General features: G+C 41.6%; 1 protein-coding gene across 4 annotated transcripts in view; it reads right to left on the bottom strand.

Moving 5' to 3' along the window:
* Positions 1-25,426, bottom strand: part of DOCK8 (dedicator of cytokinesis 8) — a 230,735-nt gene that overhangs the window by 123,116 nt on the left and 82,193 nt on the right. For 3 of the 4 annotated variants that reach the window (XM_025423389.3, XM_025423392.3, XM_025423391.3), the window contains 7 exons: positions 21,283-21,495; positions 16,035-16,120; positions 10,665-10,731; positions 8,792-8,941; positions 5,455-5,535; positions 3,996-4,155; positions 1,900-2,036 (listed from right to left, as the gene is read on the bottom strand). In XM_025423389.3, coding sequence (XP_025279174.1) covers positions 1,900-2,036; positions 3,996-4,155; positions 5,455-5,535; positions 8,792-8,941; positions 10,665-10,731; positions 16,035-16,120; positions 21,283-21,495 — 894 coding nt within the window. Of the gene's footprint in view, positions 1-1,899; positions 2,037-3,995; positions 4,156-5,454; positions 5,536-8,791; positions 8,942-10,664; positions 10,732-13,501; positions 13,813-16,034; positions 16,121-21,282; positions 21,496-25,426 lie in introns of those variants that run through there. The other variant, XM_025423393.3, reaches the window with a different exon arrangement.

Genomic DNA, 25,426 nt, shown 5'->3' with positions numbered 1-25,426 from the left:
GAATTAGAGTATAATAAAATAAAGATGACTTTTGTAAGAAAAATAATTCCTTCTCTGCCACTCTCAACTTACTGTCCTCCAGCCTCTCAACAATCCTTCTAGTACATGCTATGGAAGGCTGTTTGACCATTGACTATCTAGGCCAAAAGATTTTCCTCCTGTAACTTAAATCCCCTAATGCTTGTTTTATGCTCTGGAACAATACAGAATAAGGTTACTTCATTCTTCAAAGATTTAAAGACAGAGAAAGCATCTTTCCATCTTTTTTCTAACCTTATTTTCTTCACATTTGTCTTTTTTTTTTTAAATCTGATGGTAAAATATATATTTCACAATGGGATCTCATCAGTTTTTTTTTTTTAAGATTTTATTTATTTATTCATGAGAGACACAGAGAGAGAGAGAGGCACAGACACAGGCAGAGGGAGAAGCAGGCTCCATGCAGTGAGCCTGATGTGGGACTCAATCCCGGGTCTCCAGGATCACACCCTGGGCTGAAGGCAGCCCTAAACCGCTGAGCCATCCGAGCTGCTCTCTTCACATTTGTCTTGATTAAGAAGGCTAAACAGAAATACTACTCTCCAAGTGCCTACAAGGGACAGGTACTCTGCCCAGGATTCAAAGGCAAGAGCTCTAATCCAATAGCCCAGGAAGGAAGGTAGGTAGGTGGGTAGGTAGGTTTTATTCCCAAGTACAGATGAGAAGTCAGTTAAGTACTTTGACCCAGCCCCAAGGTAATATAATAGGAAGGGTTATATTCCAAATAGAAACCCTTTTAGTCTCATGCTACTTCTATTATGTGGCATGGCACACCTCCAACCCCCAGCATTCACTTTTGCATTTGGGATTGTTAACACAAGCCCTTGAAGTGCTTCAGGAAGACTGCTTGAGCTATGGAGAATCTTCCAAGGCAGAGTCAAACCAAGTCTAAGTCAAATTTGTTTGTTTGTAGTAAAATATACATAATACGAACAGTACCATCTTAACTTTTTCTGAGTGTACAACATTTACAGTTGTTAAATGTACAGTCAGAACTCTTTCATCATCCCAGACTAAAACTCTTTATCTATTAAACAGCAACTCCTCATTCTGCTCTTGCCCCAGCCTCTGGCAACCATCAGCCTACTTTTCGTCTCTATGAAGTCGATTACTCTAAGAAGTTCTCTGATTTTTAAATAACCTCAATGTCTATTGAACTAAGAGCATAATTTGCAATGGTCACCCTCTATGAGCAAGTAAATATGGCAGAAATGTGGAAAGCCTACAGAAAGAATAGGGGTGAGAAGGACAATAGCTGGGCCAGGAAACCCCGAGACCAGAGAGAAAGAGATATTTTGGCCAGATGGTTTTAATAGCCCAATCAATGAACTGACAATGAGAGCTCAAATAGGAGAGTCTGCATTAGTGGGAATGGATCCTTTTGTCAAGAAATGAGCCAACACTCATTTAGCACCTGTATACCCCAGTCACTATGAGAAGAGCTTTACACACCTCATGCCATCTAACACTCCCAACTGCCCTAACAAAGCAAGCACCATTGTTACTGTTTTGCAGGTAATGAAATTGAGGATTGGTGAGGTTAACTAACTTGCACCCTTCTTTTTTTTTTTTTTAAGATTTATTTATTTATTTATTTATTTATTTATTCATGATAGACATAGAGAGAGCGAGGCAGAGACACAGGAGGAGGGAGAAGCAGGCTCCATGCCAGGAGCCCAACGTGGGACTCGATCCCAGGACTCCAGGATCAGGCCCTGGGCCAAAGGCAGGCGCTAAACTGCTGAGCCACCCGGGCATCCCCACTTGCTCCCTTCATCACTATATACACTTCCCCTTTGGGCTCCAACACTCATGCCATTCAGGGGAGAAATTCAGACATGCTGGAATGGGAAGACATACCTGCTTGAAAAAGTTGTTCACGGCAATGGTCGTGGGCTTGAAGTTGGACCCGACCCCATTGTCTTCCAAGGACAGGGCTCTTTCAGAAAGTCTTCTAGACTGGGACAAAGTTCTCCGCTCACCCACAGAGCTTTTCCCTGTAAGGAAGACAATCATCATTCGAAAGCATGTCTTTCTGTTTGAATACACAGCAGTCATGCACTTTATCATATAAAAGACAGGTTTTAAAAAATGTATCGTTTGAAGCGTAGTTGACACACAATGTTCTCCTCGTTTCAGGGTACATAAAAGAGAAGTTTAACATCACGAAATGAGAACACTGAACATGCCCATCCTTGTTTTGAATGAAAATTTCCCTCCACTGGCCTGACCTTTCCCAGTCCTCCTGTTGGAGCCCCTAGTCCTCCTCTGACCATGAAGAGCCACAATCTCCCTCCTACATGGAGATTGGGGAAGGCCACCCAGCAGGATCCTGCATTGCAGCCAGACCTGGGTCTGCAGATAAGTTTTATTTAACCAAAAGCATTTGCTTTTGTTTTTTTTTACATTGCATTCTACGGGGAGAGCCATGCATTCAAATGCCCCTGAAAGCATTTGGGACTGTGACCCAAACATGCTGGGGGGGGTTGTTAGCCTGGGTACATTCTGAATCTGAGCATTTTTGTGCTCTCTCTGTATGCAGCAGGGGGCAGAACTGGGTTCCCTGGTTGACCTTGTCCCATAGGGATTAGAACCCTGAGTCACACTCACACCTGGGCTGGGTCCCCAATTCTCTGCTTAGTTATTTGTTATCCCCTTCTGGAATTGAGGAAGGGAACTTCAGGCTTTTGTACTGCAAAAATCAGATTCCATGCTGAACGGTCAAATTGTTTAGAATGCTAATGTTGCCAAGCTCACTCTTTGAATAACCTCTTATCCTTAATTCTTGCCATGACGCTGAACTGGAACTTCTTTTGGCTACTACTGCCCGCCTAAACTTGCCATACTGCGGCAGTATAATGCACTGCATTTTCTGGTTGCTTCTTAAGAAGCAGCTTCAATAGTCAGGTTAACTTATCCTTGACCTGGAGATTACTCTATACCTGAATTATCTAGTTTATGGTGCACTCTGAAATCTGTGCATAATTCTTTTCAAATAAAGCTACCCGTGTCTACATAGAAGTTAGCATTAGAAAAAAAAAAAAGTCACACATTGCAGGTGAAGGTCAGGATGCACTAAAATACGATTTGTTATTGGTAAATCGGAAATAACCCAGCAGTTCTGACCAGTAATTACACAACAATAATTCCAAAAAAGCAGCGGCAATGACAAAATTCCCTTCCCTCCAGGCCCCCATGAAAAATGGCATTTCAGAAAAGGCAGGGCCTAGGAATGCAGGAGAAACATGAACAGCCTCACATATTTGCTGGACACAAAGACACTGAGGACATGAGATACTCAAGTGGGATGGGTCAACTTGAGAACTCTGAACCCTCTTGAACATTTCCATACCGCAACGGTTCAGGAAATTAATGACTCAGATGCAGAGTGTGATGATGAAAAGGAGAAATAGACTAAATAAATTGGAACAGTAACCAACTATTCTTCTGGCATCCACTTTTGCATTGCACTTAGCAAAAAATAATAATAATAATAATAATAATTTTCTACTAATTTTGCTGAAAAACCTGAGTTTTGCCCTTTGAAGCTTTCCTGAGACAGTGGCTTTTCTTATGTTTAGGAGCCAAGCATGGTGTCACTGTTTAACCCACTATAGATACTTATACTTTGTTATTTCAAAGATTTTACTTTGGAAAAGAGGTAGCTATTGAAAATTAACTTTTTAAAATGTCAAAGTATTGAGAAAATTCTTACTGTAAACCAAAGGTTTTACTGTAAGAGGCGATTTAAGCTCCACAAATATTCACAGTAATTGTTTTGGGGATCACTGTCCAATCAAACATTTGTAAGTCAGTCATAATAGTGTTTCATATTTCTCTCCTTCCTTCCCACTCTCCACACCTTACTGTACCCTGAGCCCCCATTAACAAGCAGCTGACCTCAGAGTCAGTACACTGGGGACCCCTCCCCTTCCCACTGCAGTTGAAAATCTTACCAACCATGGATTCCACATCGGTTACCTCCCTGTCCAGGGTGGAGAAATTGAAAAAACTTGATAAGTTTATGGGAGCCCAGGCAAAAGGCATTCGGTATTTCCCCAAACGCTGGCAGAAGGATTCAGCTTGAAGTTTTAGTTTTTCGATCTTTTCTTTACTCTAGAGGAAAGTAGAAAGAGACAAGCAGAAACAAACAATATGGTGCCAGCACCAAGGCAACAGTTTCTGCCATCAATATGACAGCCATCTCCAAAATCCCTTTCCTATTAATTCAAAAGAGTGAATGGGCAGGAAAATGATACAATGCAGGCTAGAAGTCTAGCTGATAAGAGAATATAGATCAGAAATGTTTTCTTTAAACTTAAAGAAAGTCAACATTCAATTATTAAATATACCTTCACCGCCCCACCCCCAAAATGTCCAACACTTGTTATACCAGCTAACCGACGAGTGCTTTTAGGGGCTAGTTACAAGACTTGGATTTGCACAACAAAATTTTGGAATGAAAATTTTTATATATTATCTACCAAGCTTTCAAGAGAGCCTGTTTTTCAAAAGTTGCCTTGGGAAACTTCAGAAAAATCTATAAAGGTTGCTAACTACTTCCTTCTTAGGTTGACAACACTACCAGGGTATTCTTTCTAAGTTCCAAAGAGAAGGTAGGTTTTTAAAAAATAAGTGTTGTGAGTCCAGTAAATCTTATTTGAAATTTATGAGTCTGGAGCAGGATGCTGATTAGCCAAGTCTTCTTCCAGAAAGGCCATGTTTTAAAAGTCACATTGGAAACCTTTGTAAATAGGTGCTGAGAAAATATGCCCTTATCACAGCCTTAGGACCCATATTGTCCTAATGAATTTATGATGTATGGAAGTCTCAGCCAATTCCCAAATCTCCACACCAGAAAGGATATTTGGAAATTGGCTAGTATTGCTGAGGAAGCACAGCAGAGCTCTGGCAGTATTTAATTTCATGAGGTTTGTGTGGCCATCCCAACCTGGGTCAAAGCCTTAGTACCACGACAACAGAATGTGGATTATGTGTGTCAGCCAAGTTTTCTTAGACACTATTGAATTCACAAATTTATTTCTTTAAAAAATTATCATCAATGGCCAGTTTCCCTTTCTTTCATTTTTTTAAAAGATTATTTATTTATTTATCATGAGAAACACAGAGAGAGTGGCAGAGACATGGGCAGAGGGAGAAGCAGGCTTCCTGTGGGGAGCCTGATGCAGGACTCGATCCCAGGACCCTGGAATCACACCCTGAGCCAAAGGCAGATGCTCAGGCACTGAGCCATCCAGGTGCCTCCAGTTTCCTTTTCTCACTTTTTAAGACACAATTTATTATTGTCCCATATGGGGACATATTATGGACACTATTTCACTATTTTGTGATACTCCCGAAAAATACCTGTTTATTCTAAGATGTCACCATTTAGTGATAGCCAAAATACCATACCTTTCCACCATCACCTTCTTTGATGACCATGTAGGGTTCTGCACAGTCTCCAATCTCTCCCTGCTGAAGGACTTTCTCAATCTGCCAACAATAAACAAACAATAAATAAATAAATAACACTCATGAATTATATCCATATAATGGCATCAATGCAACCATCAAAATGACATTTTATGACAATAGCTGATGATGGGAGGATGTTCATGCTCTATAGTTTTTGACTAAAAAAAATCAGCTGAAAAATTAGCATAAAGAAGTATTACACAGTTTTATAAAAAAAAAATCATAAAGGCATATCCAAAGGATGACAGTAGATACACAGCAAATGTTAATAATAGTTATCTTTGTATGGTGAGATTATGTGCTATTTTTATCTTCTTCCCATTGCTTAAATGTATTCTCTATTTTTAAACCATAAACATGTCTTATGCCTACAATAAAAAAAATGCAATAAAAGTTATTTTATAAAACAGAACCCATGAGACATATTGTAAGAAGTGAAAAGCTCATTTTCTTTATTATTGCTTACAATGTAAAAAAGAGATATGCCCTCCATAAAAGTCAGGTTGGGAACTAAAATCTTCCACAAAATGAATAAATGAACAGAATAAATTATCTATAATTGTCTCCTTTGTAGTTCCTATTAGGGCCACTTCTCCGGATTTAACAGACATGGACAGAAATGCAAAGTACTAGAATGGAGCAGCTTTTCACTTTGCTAACTGGCTGGAAATATGAATTAATGCCACTCCTGTCAAGTATCTTCTTCCATTTTGCTTCAGGTAAAGGATCTGGCAGGCCATAAACGTGGCCACCCTGTTTATTAGAAAGAAAAGGAGAGATTTGAAATTTCCCAGCTCTCTGCTCCAAGGAAATGTAGCTTATCCCGAAGGTCGAAGAGAAGAATGAAATCTGGGTTAACATATTCCATTAGGCACACATTCTAGGGAGGCCCAGTGTTCACACTAGAAAACACCCTAGCAATGGAGATTGTTAAGTGGCGTTCAGAGGAAGTGGCATGAGCCGCTCAGTGGGCACCTGCGTCAGGGAGACTGCAAGCAGGAAGTCTCTCTCTCCTCATAAAAGAAGTTGAAAATCCCTTCTCATCGCCACAGCATGAAGACAAGGTTGACTCCCACTGAAGTCCCAGGGTGAGAATATAGATACCTAACAGGTGAGCTACAGGCTGTCAGTCAGCAATCATTCACATGTTCATTCACTCAGAAAACACTGGCTGAGCACCCTGTAGGTGGTAGCTGCTGGGGAGGTCGTGGCGGGGGCCAGGGGGGTGAACAAGATACACCCGGTTCCTATTCTACCGAAGCTCCTAATCAGGAGCTTGTAGAGCAAAGGAGAAGAAGTTAGCTTTGCCATGTAGTTGACAGATAAAAGTGTGGTCTTTAAAATGAACTTAGAACAGAGATAAAGATCTTAATGAAGATCCTGAAGCAGCAATGGGAATGCCATGGCTTCGAGTGCTGGTACTATACAATGTGGAGCCCACAGGAGAGGGGTGTCTAGCATCTGAAAGTGGGAGACCCCAGATCTGACCAGACCAGCAGACACTATTCCCTTCCCCAGCTGGACAAGGGTAACTCCAGGTACTTTCTGAGAAGGGCTGCAGGCTGTGAGGAGGGCCCACTGTATGGTGCCTCATGTTTATGTATAAAAAAAAAAAAATCAACAACCCAGGTGTCCTTGTAACCATGGCAGGCAGAGGAAAAGGATGCATGGGGAATTAGCAGAGAATTTTCATCCGATGAGGAGGCTGCTCTCTGTCCTATTCAGGAGGGGCTGGTTTAGTGCCTCACATGTTTGTTTTTAAAGTCTTAAATTTCATCCTTATTCTCCATTCCTCAACTGGGAACCCAAAACCTTTAAGCCTGGATAATCCTTTCAAGCAATAGTGTATACAGTACTAAACTAGGAAACTCTAGCTAAAATATACTTAAGATCCTGGTGTTCAGCCTGGGAATAAAAATAAGAGCTCCTTTTTCTGAATGGCACCTGCTCGGCTGTGCTCAATACAACACACCATTTACTATAATATTTAAGAGAGAAAGAAGCAACAATGATGCCATTATAATAAAGGAAGAGAAGTGAGAAGCCAGGGACTGTCTTCCTGAGCTTTAAACGTCTTAATTATATCCAGACAACTGACAGAAGGCCTGTTACTGCCAAATGAATGCATCTGTACATTTAAGAATTTTGGAATATATTTAGTGACAGTAACCTGTAGGTAGCCGCTGATACTTGACGGACTGTGGTAGATTAAGGAAACTAAAGTCATTTACTAAGAAGTAGAGCCTGAAGTAAAACTTGGCTCTAAGGAGCTAGTGTTGGCATCCTTGGGTTCCCAGGCTGAGAGAACTCTGAAGCTCCAAAGGTGGGCTTGACACTAACTTTCTTGTACATCTAAGTGATACTGCAGAAAAAAGAAAACAGGTTCAATTTGACAACAATGGATGTGTCTTTTTTCAGCAACAGAATTTTAACTTCAGTAGTTTTGAAAAGCTTAAATAGGTCCTCCTCAAGCAACAGTAACCTTTCAGAATCTGAAAGGTAGAAGGCAAAGACTCCTGCCACTTGCCAACTGGCCTCTATGTCACTTAAATTCTTTGGTATCTAATGGCTGCTCTCGCAGGATTGCAGGGGAATCAGTGAGATTATGGAAGTGAAATACTGAGCTAAACTGAAAATGTTCCAAACCTGGAACTCTGGGTGTACAGGAAATGAAAACACCTGGATTTTTTTTTTTTTAACAAAACATGTGGTGATAAAAAGGGAGAGTGAAATTTGGAAGCCACAGTCCATACCTTAAATTGTCAGAGCCTGGACTTAGGAACATTTCCCCACCGGTGTCTAGAAGACCATGAATAGAATTAGGAAACCCTATCCAAGATCTCCTCCCCAGCAGCCTCCCAGAGCTGGAGAGCTGAGGGTAAGAGGCAGAGCTTGGTCAGGAGTAAAGCCTATAATGTGCCAGTCTTTATTCTGCTATCACAACCGCCCGTTGAGGGCAGTGTTCTAACCCTCACTTTGCACACAACGGAACTAAGTCTCAACTTAGGGAATCACCCAAAGTCCTATAGCTACAAAGTTTCAAAGCCAGGATCCAAAGCCAAGACTGTATGACTCCAAAACCCATAAATGTTCTAGCATCCCACACAGGATTTGTGGGGAAAGGAAAAGGGGCCAGTTGAAAAGGAAACAAAGTGAATCTCTGAGAAAATGTGTGGATATACGTCCTGACATCTCTTTCACCTCAAACATGCTCCGGGAATAACAAGGAGAGCACCCGAATGCAGAATGGACAAACCAGATTGTGTTTCATTACCTTGACTACTAGGTAGATGTCTGAGGACGGATAGGTGACCGAGAATACGGCAGATCTTGCCTGACTGGATGGATCCACAGAGGGTGTGTGAGCTCGCAGAAATCCTTTGAACTGGTCTGAGTTCAGGTCACAGTGAAAATTTTCTGAGATCTGTAAACAAGGAGTAAGGCAAAAAATAAGTCACACCTGCGGTTCTCAGGGCCTCAACATGTTTAAAGAGTTAAAAAAAAAAAAACCCACAAAAAAATGTTGCCAAAGGAGTGTCATCATAGATGTGGTTTCCAAATAGTGGTGTTGGAAAAATCTGATACACATTTTTGTCACAGTGTCTAGATATTTTGGAGCTGTTTGAGAGGTGCTCCTCAAAATATTTACATTTTTATTAACCCATCCATTATCCCTGAACACCAATGATGTGCCCGGCCCCACAGCAAAGAAGAGCAAGATGTTGTAGCTGAACTAAGAGCTGTAGCTGAGAAGTGGCTGCCCAGCAGAAACTACATCCGCCAGCCTCCTTTGCGGGTGGAATGAGCATGTGACTAGATTCTTTCCAATGAACTGTGGCGCAGGTGTTGTGCCCAACAGCTGTTAACTTGGCGTAGAGTGGTGAGCGTTGTAGAATGTATAGAACTGTCAGATCCCTATGTTGCATACCCGAAACTAGTGTAAGAGTGTATGTTCCCTATATTTCAACAAACAAATGAAATACTTCCAGGCCTCCCCGACCCATCTTTTCCCCTTTTGGGGAGCTACAGTGGCAGTAACAAGTGGCTCTGGGAGGGCCATACTGAAGATGGTGGAGCCGCTGCCAGTGAGGGTTCTATAAAGACAGAGCAGCAGACCCCTAGTGAGCCACCACCCCTGCCCCCTCTCAGATTGCTAAGAAACAAAGAGAGAAACTTCTTTTTTAAACCAGAAGTTCTCAGAATGTGGTGCCCTGACTGGCAGCTTCAGCATCACCTGGGAACCTGTTAAAATGCAGATTCTTGGGGCACCTGGATGGCTCAGTGGTTGAGCATCTGCCCTTGGCTCAAGTCATGTCCCGGGGTCCTGGGATGGAGCCCTACACCGGGCTTCCCACAGGGAGCCTGCTTCTCCCTCTGCCTATGTCTCTGCCTCTCTCTGTGTGTGTCTCTCATGAATATATAAATAAAATCTTTGAAAAAAAAAAAAAACACTCATGGAGAAGAGGCTTAGGTACCAAAATCTTTTTCATTAAAAGCACATCATGGTTGGTGAGGTCTTCACCCTCTGGCAAATTAATACTTCTACCACACAAAATGCCTTCCATTCACAAGAAGAGCACCTCACAGCACAAAAACTCCCAAACTGAGGCAACATTACATATATATCCAAGTTTGTTAAAAATGTATTTAAATTTAAATACATGTCATCCCATACGTTGCTATTTTTTTTCTCTCTCAATCCCAAACAGGCCACCACTTCCACCAGGCCTTCCCTCTAAGATTCTTCAAAGAACATAAATGACTAACATTGCCAGATCACTCCTGCAAAAACTGCAAAGGCAATAGAATTGGATGTATCAAAGGTCATTTGATGGGCAGCCCAAGTGGCTCAGTGGTTTGGCACTGCCTTCAGTCCGGGGCCTGATCCTGGAGACCCAGAATCGAGTCCCACATCGGGCTCCCTGCATGGAGCCTACTCCTCCCTCTGCCCGTGTCTCTGCCTCTTTCTCTCTCTCTCTCTATCTCTCATGAATAAATAAATAAATAAAATCTTTTTTTAAAAAAGTCATTTGCTTTCAAATCTGATGCATTTTGCTGCAGAGATGTCAGAATTTGAAAACACGAACCCCGCAAAATCATGAGCAGTAAATGTCCCCCCAGGGATGGGGTGTTCTCTACTTCCTTACCTTTTTCCTTTCTTTAACATCATAGAGGGCGATGCTGGCAAACAGAGGCTCAATTTCAATCTCAAACCTGTCAGAGAGAGAAAGAAAAAATCAGGTGTTAAGTCAGATAATTATGAATTTGCTGAAATTGCTGTGCTATACATATTGGTTAAAAATGCACATCATTCCCAGAAATGTTTGGATAACTCCACACAGATGAGAATCATACTGGGATATTAGTGGAGAGAGATGAGAGGTTCATGGAGAATTCTCAGTCATTGGAAGCTGTGGTGGGTGGTACATTTTCCTAAAAGAAAAACACTCATTGGTGGCACTGCAAGGGAGAGAGGGCAGGATGGTCCCCATGGTGTGATCCAACACTTATCCTCTGTAGATGTGGTGTTTTCTGATGGGAAAGCCTCTGCCTTAGGTGAAGTCTTTGTTAGCCGTTTACCCTGTACTGCTAGGGTAGAAGTCCCTATTATTCAACTCTAAGGCACAAGGCTTTTCAGAGAGTAAAACAAAAACAAAACCAGTTCTATTGCTTTTGCTTAGATTTATAGTGGGATCATTTATATGGGTGGATGTCTGACCTTTCCTGATTCCATTGTCCGGGGAGCTGCTGGGTTGCTGGGGCAGGGAACAGAGCACTGCCAATAAACACTGAGCTGTGGGGACCCAGTGAGAGCTAGAAACATATCAGCCCAAATGGCCCATTCCCCTCAACATGGTGGGTTTGAAGACACTGCATACCCAAAGCACAATGCTTCCACATGTTATAGGATATACATGAAGTACAGACGTGCACATTCCAAGTTTCTCAGGCTAACAACCCATGATCCTGGCTCCTGCTAGCTGAGTAACCAGGCTCTGGACCACCAGCACCTCAGAAATCATATCAATTAGACCAAATTTTGTTTCAAGGCATGTGTAAGAGGATGGCCTTGTCACTGGGTAACTGTCTAAAAAGAGGACCTTTTTTAATGACTTATTTGAGAGAGAGAGAGAGAGAGAGAGAAAGAATGAGCTGGGAGGCAGAGGGAGAGAGAAACTCAAGCAGACTCTGCGCTGAGCACAGAGCCCAACACAGGGTTCAAACTCATGACCCTGAAATCATGACCTCAGCCAAAATCAAGTCGGATGCTCAACCGACTGTGCCACACAGGTACCCCTAAAAAGAGGATTTTTAAGAAGAATATTGGATGGAGGGAAGCACAGACAAAAGGGTTAGTTAGCCAAATGGCACCTGTGGGGATAAGGCAGATGGGAATGATGGCAGACTCACAGGCACTGGGTCAGACATACCTAGCTTCCGTTCTTCCTCCCACCACCAGCTCATCTGGGATCCTAATTAGGTATTTGACTTTCCCAGTTTTGCTTATTTATCTGTAAAATGAGGAAGGGATGCTCTTCCCTTCCCATTCCCCAGAGATGTCGTAAGGATTGTGTAGGACAGTGAGTACGAACACACCATAAGAACAGCATCAAGAATCAGCATTACCTCCAATGTCCTTCAAGGGCTGAATGGATAAACCAAACATGGCATATGCATGTGATGGACTATTATTCAGCCTGAAAAAGGAAGGACATTCTGACTCATGCTCCAACACGACCCCTGAAGGCATTGTGCTAGGTGAGACAAGCCAGTCACAAAAGACACATCTTGCAAAATCTGCTTCTATAAGGTATTTAGACAAAAAGTGATGGTGATGTCCAGGGGCTGGGGGAATGTGGATAGGAATTATTGTTTAATGAGGACAAAGTTCCAGTGGTGGAAGGAAAGAGATCTGGAAATGGGTATCTATGGCTGCACAGCAGTGAGGATATATTTAATGCCACTGAGCTGTACACTTAACAGTGGTGATGATGGTAAACTTTATGGTACAGATTTTATCACAAGCACACATGGAAAGGATTTCTATGATTATTCTATCATTAGGTGAGAGCACATCGATTGTGGGCTATCTTGTACCTATGCTCGCCAGCTGTTGCCTGGTATGGTCAACCCATATTTAATTGTGCATTCCAAGGTCTGAGTATTGCTGTGATCTACTTAGGTGGGTACTGAGTGATAAGTACTCCCTGGCTCAGAGAAAGAAAAGGAGAATTGACATTTGTCACATACCTACAATTGGGTTGCGTTAACCATTTGGCACGTGTTGACTCCTTTAACTTCACAACAATAATGTGATGCAAATATTACCCATTGTTTTTGAGGTGCAGGGAGATTAAGTAATTTGCCAAAGGCCACAAGATGAGGCACCGACATGTTTGGGGTTCAGAGCCCAGCCTTTTCTGATCACAGAACCTGAGTTTTTTTCCTATCGGTGTATCTCTAAGTATAGTCCCCAGAAACTAGCATTTTGAGGCAAAAGAGGAGTTTATCAAAATGCAGGTTTCTTTGTCCCTCCCCTGAGATCTAGTGAGCCAGAATCTCTTGGGGGAAATGGTGGTGCAAGGTGTCCCCAAATTTGCATTTAAAACAAACTCCCTGGGTAAACTTGAATAAAGCACACTAGTTTCCCCACCAAGGAGACCCCTCTGAGCTGTTACTTTGCATAAGACAGTAGTAAATCTTACATTAAAATATTTCCCCACATAAAATGCAAAGGAGGAAAATACTTTGTTGCCATCCTCTTTTCTTCTAGGTGCTCCAAACATCTGCAGATTGGACACCAGCCTGATTCTATATGCTTGAGTTTTACATGTTTCTCAAAAAGCAAAACAGTGACAGAGGTCTCAACAGATCATAAAATCTATAGTAGTACAAATAAAATTCTGCATGTCTGTGTCAGTGGGGAAATGAGGTCTTTAGCATTACCATGTTTACTATTCCTATTTTGACATTGTAAGTTTACCTATAAGAACTTGCTTGCTGGCTTGCTTTTTCAAAAATCTGGTTTATTCAGAGTAGTTTTAGCCGGGACAACCTCTTTGGTCCATCTCTCCTCTTGCAGGTGTATGCTGCTGATACAGATGCTATTTAAGACTCTTGAGTGGGCCAAGCACCCTCAGCAAACACCTCATTCTATCTGATTTCTGCTTTGGCAATTGGGAAAAACATCACCAGAAAACTGACAATTTTCACCAAGAGAAATCCAAATGGGTCTATTTGTTTTTTCATTAATACATGTCTCTTAGTGGCCACATTTTCCCACCTGTGAGGACTGCTGCTGTTTACTTATTGGAAAGATCTAGAAGGCTTGGTGGCAAAGTGACATCATAAGGGAGAATTCCTCCAATCCCAAAAAGCATAGTCACTGCACTTATAAGGGGCCTGATGTGCATCCTGTGGGGGTGAGTGAGTGCCTCAGACAATGGGGCAGACTTCCTGAGCAGTGCAGAGGAGACCAGCAGCCACTTCCACTCAGCCCCCTGCTCAAGAACTAGCAGGCTCCCACTTCCAGGCTGGCTTGCACGGGCTAGAGGCTGCCTTTCTGTAGCCCTGACTCGACAGAGAGCTGTTTATGAGCTGTTCATCTCTGTGCACAAGACAAAAGGCCCTCACTTCCCTCCCCCTATTAGTAGAGCTGGCTAGGGGGAGGGCTATAACATCAAGGGAGCCCCCCCACCCCCCACCCCCCATGGGGGAAGAGAGGAGCAGCTCTGTCTCCCTGGGTTCTCAGGAGAGGATCTGGGGAAGCTATGCATTAGAATCACAGAAGTTTATGACAAGTAGAAACTTGGAGACCATCTGGTGTTAACAGTTTCATTTATAAGTAAGAATTCAAACTCCCAGAGAAGCTCCCAGGGTTGAAATACAGCCTTGAATCCAGAATCCAGATGCCCTAATTGCAAACCAGGTGTTGCTTAAGGAGTCCATGAATTGACTTCAAGAGATGGATCACCCCCTAATGGATGAAAAAAAATGCCATGCTTATACACTGTGGCCCAGATAGAGCATTTACAACTTAATATTTTCAAAAGAGTCTGTGATTTGAAGTTGGCAGAATTCTCTGAAGTAGCAGTCTGCACAAGAGGCATGTAAACACCACCCGAATGGATATGCAGGACAACTTGTTAGTATGCTGGAAGAAGTTACTCTAATTTATTTTCCTTTATTTAGTTCATATTTTTAAATTTCTTATTTATGTACATTCAATAATGTATATATTAATATGCATGTACAAAACTAATACACATATACAGTGGACATGGGACTTCTACTCTGAATGTAAACAATCAAAAAGATTTGGAGATAACTGCTTTAAAGAACATGGGGCAAACAGTTGGCCCACAAGATGAATCCAGACTGCAGATGATAAGCTGTTGTATAATTTGTAAAAAGGAAATGAGAAGGTATTTAAGAAGTCAGGAGATTATTCAGAAGTCTGAATTTAAAAAGAAAGGAGAGGGATCCCTGGGTGGCGCAGCGGTTTGGCGCCTGCCTTTGGCCCAGGGCGCGATCCTGGAGACCCGGGATCGAATCCCACGTCGGGTTCCCGGTGCATGGAGCCTGCTTCTCCCTCTGCCTGTGTCTCTGCCTCTCTCTCTCTCTCTCTGTGACTATCATAAATAAATAAAAATTTAAAAAAAAAAAAAAAAGGAGGAAGGAAGGAAGGAAGGAAGGAAAGGAAGGAAGGAAGGAAGGAAGGAAGGAAGGAAAGAAAAAGAAAGAAAGAAAGAAAGAAAGAAAGAAAGAAAGAAAGAAAGAAAGAAAGAAATCTGAATTTACAGCTCCTCTTGAAAAAGCAAAAACAAAACCAAAATAGACAGTTGGCAAAAATGGGCCTGTGTCCTTGGATGGCAAGAACTGCCCTCGCCAGCAGTGGGTAAAATATCTTGCTACAGTCCACACTGCTCTCTGGTCCTCTGCTGTCCCCCAGCACTGAGACTGGGTTTTAGTTGCATTTAATGTTGTGCTTCAATAAATAACAAACAAGTCTCTAGGAAAAAAAAAAAAAAAAAGAAGAAGCAGCTCTAATTTGTAGCATCGTCTGAATTCTATGTTGTAAATATTCCACCACGGCCAGTCTCAAGATACGGACGTGAGGTCACTGAACACAGAGCTGGTTCATCTCTGCTAGGTTCAGCTCTGAGGAATTAGAGAGGACTCCAGTATACCATTCACTGGTTTTCAGGGGTTTTTTTGCTGCCCAGCTTTCCCTGTTCCTTTGGTTACTGTAGGCTGTTTCACTCGGTTACCTTACATGACTCACTTCGGGGTGTGCCTTCCCTGGGACAGAGGAGCGACTGTCAAAGGCTGGGCAGGAATAGAATCTGGGTCTAGCTGACTCCAAACTCCGTTCTTCCCACTACGTCACAGCCTCACACTGTTGCAAGAGCACTGGAGGACCCTCCCCGTTCAAGCTCTGTCCACGGAGATGCAGCTTATACGTAAAAGGCGAGATAAACCTCTGTGTAGTGGTTAGTACATTCGCCGGTACTTACTTCAGAGTCAGCACCTTGACCAGTATTCTGTTGCCCAGATGTTCCTTAGGACATTCTGGTACCGGACGTATTTCCACCGCATCCTCCTATGATCGGTAAAGAAATCATGAGTGAACTTCCAGGAGGGGTTCCAGTTGGAGAGAGTCCAGGGAAGGGAAGGCTGCTGTCCAGCACTCACCCTGCATTCATTTCCAATAGTGGGATAACACTTTTAAAGACTTTTATAAGAGAGTTTATTATTCAACCCCAAGTTTTGAAGTCAACATTGACGGCAAACAATTTCTCCTTTCCAAATGCTAGGCATTTAAGACAAAGAGACAGAGGGAGGAAGGAAGGAAATGTGAACATGAATATGGCTGAGTAACATCCACCAGATGGCATTGCAAAATCTTATACCTATTGTTGGTATTGTTGGCTTTTTTTTTTTTTTTTTTTTTTTGGCCTGCTCTAAGTACATATTCAGAATACTTCTCCTGCCAAGGTTTTACTAGTAAATGGTGAGTTTCAGACTTGGAGTCTGATTCAGAATGGCTCGCATCAGGCTGTATGTAAACCATCAATATTTAAAATATAGTATCTTTCTCAGGTCACTGTGTTCTTAAACAGGTGATAGAGATTTGAGGTTGATGTATAGGTTCTACACACACATATCCAGCTAGAGCTTGCTGAAGTTCTAAATACAGGAAACTTAGTAATGACAAATTAGTAATGACAAATGCAATTATACAGTTTTTTGGTTGGTTGGTTTGTTTGTTTGACCACATTTGGGACTCTATTTTACCACATTGGAACTCAAGACTTAAAGAGAAATATACCAAGGCCCTAAGGTAACTTTTAACATTCAAATCTGAATTATCAAAGTATCTTCATTATATTTATGTATGCAAAGATAATAATGCAAAGCCCTGAAAACTTTAATCTCTGCTCTTGCAGTTGACTATCTACAGCTCACAAGAGTCCAAAGAATAGAGTCATGTCTAATTGTATTTTCCTGGGCCATAAGTGATGGGAGCCTCCCATAGCAAAGTAACATCTTTTGAAATAGCAGTAGAATCACCTCCTCAGTAAATCTGCACCCAGATTCATGAAACAAAGTGGTGAACTCACTTCTACTCAAAACTCTATTCTTTAAGGTCCAATCCTGTGTTTATCAGCGGGCCATCCTGGCCGCTGAGCTTGTTTCAGAGGAGGCACTGCTTGATGCCCACACTGAGCTCAACTCTCTCAGAGCAAACTGGCACTTGCAGGGTGATCAGAGCAGGTGCATGGAGAAGGGAAGCACCCTCCCTCATTGGAGAAGAGCCCCAACATACATTCATGGGTTTCTAAGGCTACCTCTCTGGTCTAGATTCGAACTTTCAAGGTTCTTTGTTAAAAGCTTTTCATTTAGAAAATGGAAACACACTCAAAAGTAGAGAGAATAATGGAATGAACCATCTTTACCCATCATGTAAGTTTCAATATGTTTAACTCATGGGCAATCTGGCTTCACCCATACTCCCACTTACTACCTTCCCCTACTCAATAGTGGATTACTTGGCAGCAAAGCCTCAGACATCATAGAACTTCATCTGTACATATTTCAGTACAGATCTCTATAAGATAAAGACTTCCAAAAACGCACAGCTGTCGGGGCACCTGGGTGGCTTAGTCGGTTGAGTGTCTGCCTTTGGCTCAGGTCATGATCCTGGTGTCCTGGGATTGAGTCCCATATCGGGCTCCCTGCTCAGGGGGGAGTCTGCTTCTCCCTCTGCCCCTTCCTCATTTATTCTCTCCTCCTCTCTCAAATAAATAAATAAAATATTTAAAACATAAATAAATAAAATAAAAATAAAACTGCACAGCTGTAATGCCATTGATTTTTTTTTAATTAGCAGCAATTTCTTATTGTCACTAAATATTTAGTTCATTCCAAATTTCCCCAACTATCTCAATTCTTTTTTGCAGTTAGTTTGTTAAATCATGATCCAAATGAGGTTTAGATATTGATGCATTTACTCTCTTCTAATCTATATGCATTTTTTAAGCCTTTATAGTTATCTGAAATTGGAACTAGTTCCCAGAGAAGGAGAAGAGCAAATACGAAGTTCGAAGTGGATATCTAGTCTGTGGCCATACCACCCTGAACATGGCCTATCTTGCCTGAAGTAGATGTCCGTTGTTTTATCTTCCTGAGTGTGTGTGTATGTATGTATATATAAAAATAAATATTATAAATACATATATATTATGTACATATAAATATATTATGTATATGTATGTATATATTTACATTTCTGTATATAATATATATGTGCATACATAAATGTGTGCATATACAGATATGTATATATATTTTTGTATATATCTCTAAATATACATATAGATATTTAAAGAGGGACAGAGACAGAAAGGGAGGGAGAGAGTAAGCGAAAGAGGAGGACAGTATGAGAGATGTCTTCTATCAGTTGACCCAACACACTGAGGCCAACTCTACATCTGTCTACCTGTGATTGCATTATGTGAGCTGATAAATATCCCCCACACCCATACTACTTTTTTTTCTTAATTGGTTTTTAGTTGAGTTATGTTACTTGCAGCCTAGGCAGTCTGAATGCAAACTCTTCTGCGATTCAGAGGATAGTGGCACCTTCTTAGGGACCAACCCATAGGATGCCTTTTGCAGAACCAAGAGTGAATCAGGACAAGTCAAGAACTCCTCTCCTAAAGGCCTGGGGGTTGTGTTCTACTTTTATCTCTCTTGTAGATAGTCAAATTATTAGTCATAATTTAAATATAATAGTTCACCTCTTTTCTCATCCTCTTCACCAGGAAATAAAGTCATGGTAATAAGAAATAGTTTTGTTAAGGTGTTTCACAAAAAAAAAAAAAAATCAGTGTGTGTGATTAGTTCATGGTAGCCAGAAATTTACCCCTCTTCCACAGGACTATCTTTGGAGAAAGTTCAAATTACAAGGACAAATGCAATCTCTGTGTGTATGAACTTCAAAATATTAAAGGCTGGTATGGGGGCCTCCCAGAATTTTCGACATACTAATTTACAAAAAATTGGTACACTAAATACAAAGCACTCCTCTTCACCCAATAAAGAGGGCCTCTTAGGACCTCTGCTAGATTATAACTTTCAATCCTAAGCAAGTTTCTGCATCGTTTCAGAGACCATAAAAAAAAGTTCTTCTACAGAATCTGTGATTCATTCCTGCAATCAGTGGGAGACTGGACACCCTCCCACTTAATCCCATGAAGGCTGATATCTCACTAGACATACCCTTCTCATCCTTTCATTGTTTGGTCTCTCCTGGTGTCCACTTTGGGACACTTTCTTACATACTGGCACCTCCACTACGGAGCTGAGAGGAAAAGGAATACAAGCAGAAGTCAAATCTGGCAGATATAATATTTCTTGACAAAGATGGTAAAAAAAAAAAAAACCTTAAAGTTTTATATGGAAACTGAAGAGTTATGATATTTAGTGTGATGGTTCATATCATCTTTGGATTTCAATTATGTGTGCTCTTATACCAGGTAGTCATATGTAGATACCTAAGTAGGGGCAAACATAAAGTTTGGGGTTAATGAGTTAGGATCCCCATTCTGTACTTTAATTTGCCTGAAAGGTTACTTAACCTCCCTGACTCTTACTCTGCAATCTGAAGAATGGAGGTGATACAACGCTGCCCACATTATTCGTAGTTATTTTTAATCTGCCTCATTCAGAAAAGGATTTGAGGCCACTACAAATGAAATAAATAGATGAGAAAACCAACGTAGTTGGAATATAAAGATAAGAAAGAAAGAAAGCTGAAGTAAATCCCAATAAGTTAGCCACTAGATTTAGAAGCAGAAAACAGAAAGAAAAAAAAAAGCAGCAAATGGGAATTTGACCCTAAGTAAAGACTTTAGGAGAGCTGATTACAAGATGCGCACAGTCTCCTAAGAGTTTCCATTTCCCCAGTGAATCAAATTCTTCTCTATCCTAAGACTTGAGAGACAATTTCCCTCTGGATCCTCACTGAGGCAGGTGCTGGATGAGGAGTACGTCTGTGTCCTTGATAATATTTGCAGACTGGACATGACGTCACATCTCATGACTGCAGCTTCCATACTGTACTTTTTGTCCTCATCTAAGGGCCGAGTCAGCAAACACAATGTCCAGGGGGCTCCACCAGGTTTAAGAAGCAGGCTCCCTAGCGGTCTTCTTGCTTGATCCAAAAATTAAATGTCAAACATTTAGAGGCATGGATGGATGGCTTATGTTTTATGCAAAAATGCCCCCCAAATTGTGCATCTTACAACTGAACTTTTGATAAAATTTGGACAGCAGAGATATTGCCATAGCCAGTTCTGGCAAGAACCAGAAGCAGAAACATTCTGACATACAGAGGAAAGACACAGAGCCTCATATCAAGTATGAGGAGCCTACAGGGGCTGGAATAATGATCACTATTCATCCCATCCGAAGTGCCCCAAGGAGTAAATACAAGGTAAAGCCAAAATTATCAAATTGATCTCTGTTAGCTCCGATATATAATGACGTGAACGATCAGGATCCTAAAGTTTATGCATTAAGACCATAGCTATGATCATTCTATTGATTGATTATTATTTTTAAAGATTTTATTTATTTATTCATGAGAGACACACAGAGAGAGAGGCAGAGACACAGGCAGAGGAAGAAGTAGGCTCCTGCAGGGAGCTTTATGTGGGACTTGATCCCAGGACCCTGGGACCACAACCTGAACTAAAGGCAGACACTCAACCACTGAGCCACCCAGGTGCCCTGCTATGATCATTTTAGACTAGAACGTTTTCAAAGAATGTTTCTCCTCAGGTTGTTCACAGAGATTATCTCCAAAAAAGATCTTAGCACTTGAGAATATCAAAGTTTAAGGAACACATGTCTTGGTAGATTAACTGCAAATATACCCCCAAAGAACTGAATGGTTTGACTCACTAAGATCACTACACGTAGACCCTTGAAATGTTCTGAGGATTGAATGAGACAAAAACAGTGAAAGTGTTTTGTAAAGAGCAGTGAAAATCCTGGTTATTGTTGGAATCTCTTTTGGAGGACTGATCAATAACTTGCATTGTGATTCCATAGGCTTATCTTAGGGAAAAGAATGGCCCAGAAATCATACCATTAAGCATCCTGATAGTGCTATACAGGAATGACAAACAATAATATTTTCCTGGAGACTCTGTTTTCCTCACTGAGATTCTCCAGCATGGAGATGGTTGCACCCACCTCATCCACTGATGGGTACAGGGCAAAGAGCTCGGCCTGCCGATTGGTCCTCCGGGCCTCTTCATTCTGCTTTTCGAAGTCCTCAGCACTCACTTGCTGCAGGAGGTTTTCCAGCCGCTGATCAGGCTGCAGGCTGCGGAGGTCGAAGCCACAGGCAGTGAGGGGGCCTTTCCCAGACACGTCACAGAGCACGTTTAAGTGGCGGGGGCGCACCTGCAAGAAGACACCCATGTTGTGAGAGGGATCGTGGCTCTAAAATAAGAACAAAAGAATCTGGGGTGTATCTGCCCTGCTCCCAAGTGGGATTACAGAATCAGGCCTCAAGCTGCTTCTGAGCAAACTACGGGTTTGACAAAAACCACATCTTTGGCTTCCTGGCCCTGAGTATCCTAAAATTAAATATCTCCTTCCCACCTGGAAGCAGGTAATTGCTCATCAGATGTAGATAAACTGGTCCTTAGGAAAGGTTTAAAAACAGTGCTGTGGGGGCACCTGGGTGCCTCAGTTGGTAAAGTGTTTGCCTTTGGCTCAGGTCATGATCCTGGGGTCCTGGGATCGAGCCCTGCATTGGGCTCCCTGCTCAGCAGAGAGCCTGCTTCTCCCTCTCCCTCTGCTATTCCCCCTGCTTGTGTGCTCTCTCTCTCTCTGTTGAATAAATAAATAAAATTCAAAAAAGAAAGAAAGGAAGGAAGGAAAAGAAAAGAAAAGAGCACTGTGTTTCTATTAGTTTGGGGCATGTTCTTTTCTGGAGATTAGAAGTCAAGTCTCTTGTGAACCTCGCTCATGTCTCATACTCATGAGAACAGAACTGGAATAAGTGTAACAGAGAGGAGTCTGGACTGGACTATTTAGGGACCTCATCCTGATCTCAATTTCAGAAGCTAGTTTTTGAAACTGGAAAATAAGATGGTCTGAAAGGAGCCTTCCAAATTAAACCTCATATAAGTTCCCAGCTGCATCTTATCCTTCCAAAGACAGCAATGTGGGAGTGGGAATACACTTCTATGGGACTTTAGTAACAGTTATAGGAATAACCACCAGAACAAAAAGCAGAAAAGCATTTGCTATTCAAGTGGTGTCCACTGTTAGCTGCAGTGTGTTTGAAAAAAAAGAGTTTTTTCAATAAAGCAGATGCTTTATTTCATTAGCAATGTGTCAGTAATGGGGAATGGCAAACCCAACCAAAGATTTGGTAAAGACTATACAATCACTATCAATATGTCATAAGAATATAGATGAACTATTATAAACATCTACAAAATTAATGGTAAAATGTTATCCTAAAGTTCTAGCAAATGGACATGCTATTATACAATTTCTCTATAATATATTTTTTCTGTGACATTCATCTTACCTTATAAAAGGTACTCTGCTAGATCATAAACTTTACCTGACTGAATGTGCTAACAATAATTTAAATTAGCACTTTAATTTTTTTTAAAGATTTTATTTATTTGTTCATGAGAGACAGAGACACAGGCAGAGGGAAAAGCAGGCTCCATGCAGGGAGCCCAATGTGGGACTCGATCCTGGGTCTCCAGGATCACACCCCGAGCTGAAGGCAGGCACTCAACTGCTGAGCCACCCAGGCATCCCAAGCACTTTAATTATTGATACTTTTTTAGCTTAGAAATTATGAAAGCCTTGGGAGAACGAATTTACCAAGTTACTTTGAAAGGATGTCAAGATATATACATATATATGTGTATGTAAATATATATATAATCTCCAGAATTTATCCTAAGGGTATAACTGGACAAGTGAGCAAGGATTGTGAAGACAAGAGCATCTCTGGAACATTGTAGTAACAAAATAATAGAAACTATCTAAATGTCTTTTTTTAATAAAGATTTTTATTTATTTATTAATAGAGACACACACAGAGAGAGAGACAGAGAGAGGCAGAGACACAGGCAGAGGGAGAAGCAGGCTCCATGCAGGGAGCCTGATGTGGGACTCGATCCCGGGTCTCTGGGATCACACCTTGGACTGAAGGCGGCGCTAAACCACTGAGCCACCGGGGCTGCCCTCTAAATGTCTCCCCAAAGAGACAGCACTAAAAGATCTTGGAACTTCCATCCAATGGAATGTTATGCAGCCATTTAAAGAAAACCCAAGTAAACATGTATTCACTGGAAGAGAAAGGTGATCACCTCACAGTGTATTATTAATATGAAAAAAGAAGGCATCCAGTATTATGTATAATGTGATCTAATTTTTATGGAATATATATGTGTGTACCATGGAGTTGCATCATATATATGTATTGAACTTATGTAAATTCGGGCACTTGGCCTTTCCATTCCACACAGAAGGTGCCAAGAATGGGAGTGACATGGGAAGATGTTGCCGATTGTCTCACTGTCTGAGCATCCCTGCATGAGTATTAGTCTAACACTTAAAAACATACAACTTTTGTGTAACTTGGCTCCACAACACAGCCGATGACTTAACTGAGCACTGAGTATGCTGAAATGGGTGTGCTTTATGGAGGTGATGGTCATTGACCTACTGTCTCTCAGCTCCAAATTTTATACTCTGTGATGCTGGGCCTGGCATTTAGCAAGTCACATTTCTGCTTTGCCACCTCCTTCTTTTGGGTTCTGCCAGTAATGGGTGCTCTAAAGAGATTGGGTAGCTGGAGAAGGGAAAGGGGACTGGCTCCTCCCTCTTGGTTGAAGCTCCTCCTACCTTGGTAGTGGCAATTGGTTCTAGAGCCCAGCTTCTTTGGGCGCTTCCAGAACCATCCTTATCTTACCTCCTTGGAGGTACCAGCACCAGCCAGACAGTCCCACCTCCTAAGAGGTCAGAATCCAGACTCTCAGATCCTGTAGGATCTTTCCTCTGAGATCCCCAGAGATTTGAGTCCCAGCTCCAAGGCCACTCTTTAGAGCTTCTAGGTTCTGATAACTCTAATACTCTTCCAACCAGACCCATGGTTCTTGAATATGGTCTCGCGACCAGTAGCATCAGCATCTCCTGGGAAATGCTAATTATAAATGCAAATTGTCAAGTGCCACTCCAGCCTAATGAATCAGAGACTCTGGGTGGTACCTAGCAATCTGAGTTGGAACAAGCCCTCCAGGCGATTGCAGTGAAGCTCTAGTTTTAGAGCCCCTGCCCCAGGATGGTGTCGGGTTCCTGCTCGTACAATTTCTATAGGACTTCAATTTTCCCATTTCATTCTCTGAGTCCTCCAAAATTGTTTAACCAATCTCTACATTAAATTTCTTTTGTTGGGCAACCTGGGTGGCTCAGCGGTTTAGCGCCACCTTCAGCCCAGGGCCTGATCCTGGAGGCCCAGGATCGGGTCCCAAGTCAGGCTCCCTGCATGGAGCCTGCTTCTCCCTCTGCCTGTGTCTCTGCCTCTCTCTCTCTCTCTCTCTCTCTCTCTCTCTTTCTCTCTCATGAATAAATAAATAAATAAATAAAATCTTTAAAAAATAATTTTAAAAAAATTTCTTTTGTTGAGATAACTGCTGTGGCTTCTGTCTGACCAAGATAAGGAAAGATATAAAATAAAAACTGAATTTAGTCAAAATTACCAATGAGAAATCTCTTAAACATCTCCCACAAAGTAGATACCCCATGCTACAGGAAGCCCACTATATTCAGCATCAGAACTGATGGCTGATTCCTACATTAAGCTCATATTAAGTAGTCAACATGGCTCTAGAGACCATGTGGTTTGAAAAATAGGTATTATATTAAAAGTCTCTACTCATTCACCATTCAGCATGGAGAGATGATTAGAATGAAAGCACCTGAAATATGAAAATGCTACCAGGTCAGAAGATGCCCTATAAAACTTAGACAAGTCTCTTCCCCTTTGTTTTATTTTTCCCAACTACAAAATGGACAAGTTGGAACAGAGCACTGGCTTTCTAAAAGATTTTGCAATTGTGATAAAATATACATAACATAAAGTTTACCATCGTAATCATTTTTTTAGAGTACAATGCAGCAGTGTGAAGTACATTCACACTGTTGTGCACACTACTACCCACAACTCTTTGAATCTGAACTTATCTATACTGTAACTCTGTACCTGTTAAAAGATCATTTCCATTCCTCCCACTCCCTGAAGCCCCTGGCAACCACATTCTACATTCTGTCTCTAGGAATCGGACTACTCCAGGTAGCT

This window comes from Canis lupus, chromosome 1, assembly GCF_003254725.2.
Source record: "Canis lupus dingo isolate Sandy chromosome 1, ASM325472v2, whole genome shotgun sequence".
Lineage (NCBI taxonomy): Eukaryota > Metazoa > Chordata > Mammalia > Carnivora > Canidae > Canis > Canis lupus.
The sequence above is the reverse complement of the archived record's forward strand: the minus strand, read 5'-3'. Positions and strand labels throughout refer to the sequence as shown.